At 50.1% G+C, this 6,115-nt stretch overlaps 1 protein-coding gene across 1 annotated transcript; it reads right to left on the reverse strand.

The window, feature by feature from the left end:
• Positions 1–491: 491 nt before the first annotated feature.
• On the reverse strand, positions 492–5,762 carry LOC134296751 (uncharacterized). The gene is made up of 2 exons (XM_062972421.1): positions 3,998–5,762; positions 492–769 (listed from the first exon to the last, which is right to left on the reverse strand). The coding sequence occupies exons 1-2, from the start codon at positions 5,543–5,545 to the stop codon at positions 728–730; spliced, it is 1,590 nt and encodes a 529-aa protein (XP_062828491.1). The 5' UTR covers positions 5,546–5,762; the 3' UTR covers positions 492–727.
• Positions 5,763–6,115: the final 353 nt, after the last annotated feature.

The raw sequence follows: 6,115 nt of genomic DNA on the forward strand, positions 1-6,115 counted from the left end.
GCTGCATAGCTAAGTAGACATAAAGTTACAGATTCTGGTCAATGTATTTTTAAATAAGTGAAGATTTACACCTTTAACATACACACATATTTCTTTTTTAAAAATGATGCAAATAAGTTTTAATTTTGTTTTCAAAAAAAGAGAAAAATAACTCAAACGATTTTTAAAAGGGGGGAAAGATGGGAAACATCACAAAATATAGTTACAGAACCATGTTAGTTAAATAGTTCTACACATGAGTCTATTGTATCATCAAAGACATGGGGTATCATTATACATATTCTTTATAATTCTTTTGAGTTGGAGAGTTGGCTGGCAGGTTTGTGATCTCTCATTGGATCTGTCCTTCTGATTACTCCTTTTGGGGAAATGATAGTGCTGGAACAGGTTGAAGGCAGAAGGAAAGGGGGAAGATGACAATACGGATGAATTGGTACAATAAAGTGTCAGCTCACCACAGCCGCTCCTGAATGAACACACAAGACTCTCTGTGATATCACCAGAAACTTTTACTGTAGGAAACATGAACATCAGAAAAGCCAAGAATGGGATACTACGGCCAACCCTCCTTTATATACCCTCCCCCTCATTTGAACAGTCTCTTCCCGCTCAGTAAAACCCCGCGCAAATTCCCCGCCAAGTCCAGCAGCCGTTTCTTCTCCAAGTCCTGAGCCGCAGGTGTCTTATCAATGTCAGTGACCCTGAAACTCAGAGCCACATCCAGGCTCTAGTAGCAGGGTTCTGACATGGCGCCCTCCTCCCCTTCATCCTGGAAGGAAAAGATTAAACACAACTATTGTTCTCCGCCGTCCAGAGTTCCTTTATACTTTTTTAACAGGCTGCAATGGAATACCGGGTGTACCTTTCCTAGGTCCTTGGGTAGCCTCAGCTCATAGGTCACTTCGTTTATTCTTTTTGCTACCCTGAATGGTCCTATATAGCGTGGAGCCAATTTCTTGGATGGGAATCCCAATTTTAGGTTTTTTGTGCTCAGCCAAACCAGATCTCCTTCGCCCAATTTGTCCCCCTCTCGGCGCCTACGATCCGCAAAGAGCTTGTACTTCTTTTGTGTTTCCCGCAATGCCTCTACCACGGTTTGCCACCCTTGCTTGATTTTGGCCGGCCATTCCTCGTCGGTCTGGCCCTCCCCTTCCTTCCACTCGGGTAGCCTGGGGAAAGGTGCCACCTCCTGTCCGTATACTATTTCGAATGGGGCACGACCTGTGGCCGAATGTACGGCCCCGTTAAAAGCCATCTCAGCAAACGGTAGAAGGTCCGCCCAATCATCCTGTCTATAATTGGTGTACATCCTTAAGAATTGGCACAGTGTCTGTTGGGTACGTTCGACCCCCCCGTTGGTCGCGGGATGAAAGGCCGAGCTCAGGTTCCTTTCTGCTCCTAACAGCTGTAAGAATTTTCCCCAAAATTTTGCCGTAAATTGGACTCCCCGGTCGCTAATTATTTTGTCGGGACACCCATGTAGGCGATATACATGCTTCACATACAAATCAGCAAGTTTTTCAGCTGAAGGGAGTTTTGGCAGGGCCACAAAGTGTGCCTGTTTTGAGAATAGGTCCAATATTGTCCAAATGTATCTGTGGCCTCTGCTGGGGGGTAGTTCGCCTACAAAATCCATGGCTACGCATTCCCATGGCCTCATGGGCTCCACCACCTTCTGCAATAGCCCCTGGGGCTTCCCCGGTGGTGTTTTTCCCTCTGCACATAATTCACACTGCGTGACGTACCCCCTGGCGTCTTTCCTCATTCCGGGCCACCAGCATTGTTTGGCCAACAGTTTAATAGTCCTGGTGGGGCCTAGATGACCCGCACCTTTGTTATCATGGTACTTCCTTAACATTTCTCGTCTTAAACATTCAGGGATATACAATTTCTTATTTACAAACACCAAATCCCCACACAATTCTCCCTTTTCTTTGTTAGTTTGTAACCATTTGTCCATTCCATACGCTCGCTTCAACTCTTCCTCCCATATTTCTCCTCCCCCCGTGGAAATGGCAGTACGTTTGTTTTCTTTGGCCGCTTGTGCTCGAGTTAGTACTGCCAGGCCCCATTGCTTATCTAGGAATAGGCTCCCTTCAGATTCCTGAATTCCTCCCCCGTGCTGAGGCATCCGAGAGAGAGCGTCAGCGAGTATGTTATGTTTCCCCTGGAAGAATCTGAGTCTGAAATCAAAACGGCTGAAATATTGGGCCCATCTAATTTGCTTCGCCGATAGTTTACGAGGGGATCTTAGATACTGTAAATTTCTATGATCAGTCCACACCTCAAACGGTGTTCCACTTCCTTCCAGAAAGTGTCTCCAGCACTCTAGTGCTTTTAGAATAGCTAAGGCTTCTCTCTCCCAAATTGGCCAGTTTTTTTCTGTATCGCTAAACTTTTTTGACAGATAGCCACATGGCTTCAGGTTCCCCCCCTCGTCTTTCTGTAGCAGAACTGCCCCATATGCCCGGTCTGACGCATCGCAATGTAATACAAAGGCTTTAGACATATCAGGGTGCTGTAGGACAGGCTCCTCAGTAAAACGCTTTTTAAGGGCTTCGAAAGCTTCCTGGCATTCTATTGTCCAGGTCAGTTTGGCCCCTGGGGCCTTCACTTTGGCTGTTTCTCCCCTGCCTTTAGTCTTTAACAAATCCGTTAATGGCAAAGTGAGGCGCGCAAAGTCCTTGATAAATGTTCTATAGAAGTTTGCGAACCCTAGGAAGGATTGCAGCTGCTTCCGTGTTTTGGGGGCTTCCCACCCCCTCACGTCTTCTACCTTCGCAGGGTCCATCGCCACTCCCTGGGAGGAAATCCTATACCCCAGAAAGTCTATCTGGTCTTTATTGAACTCGCACTTGGCAAGCTTCGCATACAGTTTTGCTTCTCTCAACTTTTGCAGGACTTCCCTGACTAGTTCTATGTGTTGCTCCTTAGTCCGAGATATTATCAATATGTCATCTAAAAAAACAAAGACTCCCTTGTACAACAATGGATGCAACACTTCGTTGATTAATTGCATGAACGCGGCACCTCCGCCGCACAAACCGAAGGGGAGCACACGATAATTGAATAATCCGAATGCACAGGAGAAGGCCGTCTTCCACCTGTCCTCTGGTTTGATCTGCAATTTATGGTACGCTTCAATTAAGTCCAATTTAGTGAATATCTGTCCCTCCGATAACTGGGCGATCAAGTCCTTCACTAAGGGTAGGGGGTATTTATTTACAGAACTGATTGCATTCAGGCCCCTGTAGTCGATGCAGAGCCTCAGCGTTTGGTCCTTTTTCCGCCTGAACAACACAGGCGCCCCTAAAGGGGAATTTGAAGGCTCTATGAAACCCCTCGCTAGGTTTTTATCAATGTATTTTCTCAGTTCCTCCTTTTCCCTAGCCGACATTGGGTATATTTTTGCCTTGGGAAGCTCTGCTCCTGGGACTAGCTCTATCTTCACTTCAACTCTCCGCTTCGGTGGGAAACTGTCTGCTTCCTTCTCATCAAATACGTCCACAAAATCCCGATACTCTGGGGGTAATTTATCTGCCAGTTCTGCTATCCTGATAGAGTCTTCCTCCCCCCTTTTCCCCGGCTCCCTCTCCACTTCCTGGCTCCCTTCTTCCAACTTCATCCTGAAGATCATGCTCTTATCCTCCCAGTTGATTTGCGGGTTGGCCTGCCCCAGCCATGGCATGCCTAGTATAACATTATAGCTGGCTATTTGTGATATCACAAATGATACCTTTCCTTCCCAACTCCCTATCTTACACTTTACATCTTCGGCACTGTACTTAGCTAATGATCCCGATGCTGTGGATCCGTCCAACTGCGAAAAAGCTATTGGGGATTCTAGGTTCGTTCTTTCGCATCCCAATCCCTCGGCTAATTCAGGGGAGATGATGTTCCTGGAACATCCACAATCCACAAATGCTTTGCAGGTTGCTTGTTTGCTGCCACTTTCAAGCTGAATGGGGACCACTATCATGGCTTTGTCCTGACTTACCAACCCCCCCGAGTGGTGCCTCATCGGTGGTTCTTCCTCGGCGCGTTTCCCTGCCACGGCTCTTGGTTTGGGCGGGCCTCCGCCTTCCCCTTTTCTCTGCCAGCACTCGGCAGCCCTGTGGCCCAAACGGCCGCACACGAAGCAGCCCCTCCTGCTGGTGCTCACGTTCCCTGTCGGCTCCGTTCTCCTCCCGGCTGGGGTTGATCCCTCCTTCCGGCTCCCCTCTTTCATCTGCGGCCGCTGCTGTAGCCCTCCTCGGTGCCTCCTCGCCTGGGCCAGCGATGTCTCGATGCGCCCCGCCAGCTGAATCCATCCGCGCAGTGTGTCAGGCTCATCACGATGCACCGCCCAGGAGAGGATCTCCCGCCTGAGCCCCTCTTTGAAGAGTTCTATCTTTGTCACTGCAGACCATTCCGGCACCTTTTCGGCGAGGCATTGGAACTCCTCCGCATACTCAGATACCGACCTCTGCCCCTGGGAGACGGTCTTCAACTTCTCCCTCGCCCGGATCTGCTCCAGTGGATCTCGGAAACGGGTCTCCAGGGCCCCCATAAAGCGTCGGAGTGACCCCAGACATGGGTCGCGCCGCGCGTGCAGTTGAACGTACCAGCTGGCCGCTCCCCTCTTCAACACTGCACCAATGGCCCGTACCCGGCTGGATTCCGTTCTAAAAGTGTGAGCATTGTCCTCCATATAGCCCCTCACCGTGGTCAGGAAAAAATCCAGTTCAGAGGACTCTCCCCCAAACTCGATCCTTAGTTCCTCTCGTCTCGGTAGGGGTCCCTGTGGTGGCAATCCCCAATTCTCCGCCCGTCGCAAGCCCCCTTGCGGACCAGTGGGCCCCGCTGCTGCTTCTCTTGGCCCTGTGCCACGCCCGGCATTCGCCAGGGGCACCAGGGTCTCAGCTGGGAGCGTAGCCGGGATTCTCGGAGGCTTTTCCCCTTCGTCGTCACTCTCCTCCACCCGCGTCAGGCTTGTTTGGATCTTGGGCCGGGCGCCGGGCTCCTTTCGCATTTCCCTTCCCTTCGGTGCTGGGAGGTCTGCAAAGCCCTGGCTGCTTCCCATGCTCACGTCCCACATTGAGCTAGCCCGAAGTTCCCTTCCTCTCTCCGGCTCCGCCAAAACTGCCAGGCGCTCCATCGCCCTCGACATCACTGCCAGGGTGGTCTCCATCGCCGACATCCTCTCCTCCAGAAACACCATCCTCTGTGGGCCTGGGGAAGGTGAACCTTCCTCTCCTCCGGTGCTATCTCCCCGCACCACTCCGCGCCTCTGGGTTACCCCATTTGGCTGGGCATAAGCGGTGGATGACGCCAGGGCCGCCAGCTGGTGGAACTCAGCGTCCGGCTCGGGAGTGGCCCTTTCCGACCTTCCTCCTCCTGCGCCCAAGAGCTCTTCATCCTCCACTTGCATGTTACACCTCACCGCTACAGCGGGATGGTGTCCGTATTCTTGGCTTAGTGTCAGCTCACCACAGCCGCTCCTGAATGAACACACAAGACTCTCTGTGATATCACCAGAAACTTTTACTGTAGGAAACATGAACATCAGAAAAGCCAAGAATGGGATACTACGGCCAACCCTCCTTTATATACCCTCCCCCTCATTTGAACAGTCTCTTCCCGCTCAGTAAAACCCCGCGCAAATTCCCCGCCAAGTCCAGCAGCCGTTTCTTCTCCAAGTCCTGAGCCGCAGGTGTCTTATCAATGTCAGTGACCCTGAAACTCAGAGCCACATCCAGGCTCTAGTAGCAGGGTTCTGACAATAAAGGAAGCTACAACCCTCCATTTAAAAGGTCGGGTGGTCTGTTAGCCACCAGGACTCTTCAATGTCTCTTCTTCATTGGGTCAAGAAAAGCTGAAGTTGACTTGACAGCAATAAAATACAATAATAATAATAATAATAATAATAATAATAATAATAAACTTTATTTATACCCCACCACCATCTCCCCAACGGGGACTCGGGGCAGCTGTACCTTCCTCCCAACAATACTTAGCATTTTGTTCCTTCCTCTTACCTAAGCATCTGCTTCAAGCCATTGTTGGAGTAAAATGTTGCCACCTCTTCCTTGCCATTGTTTTGCAACTGACTTGAGTTGGTAAACCTTAAAATCCA

The sequence above is a fragment of the Anolis carolinensis genome, chromosome 2 (genome assembly GCF_035594765.1).
Source record: "Anolis carolinensis isolate JA03-04 chromosome 2, rAnoCar3.1.pri, whole genome shotgun sequence".
NCBI classification, from domain to species: Eukaryota; Metazoa; Chordata; class Lepidosauria; order Squamata; family Dactyloidae; genus Anolis; species Anolis carolinensis.

Coding starts and splice junctions, on each gene's coding strand:
- LOC134296751 (XM_062972421.1), bottom strand. CDS start 5,545: ATGTTCATGTTTCCTACAGTAAAAGTTTCTGGTGATATCACAGAGAGT. Junction 770..3,997: donor GGCACCACTCGGGGGGGTTG/GTAAGTCAGGAC, acceptor TTTTCCTTCCAG/GATGAAGGGGAGGAGGGCGC.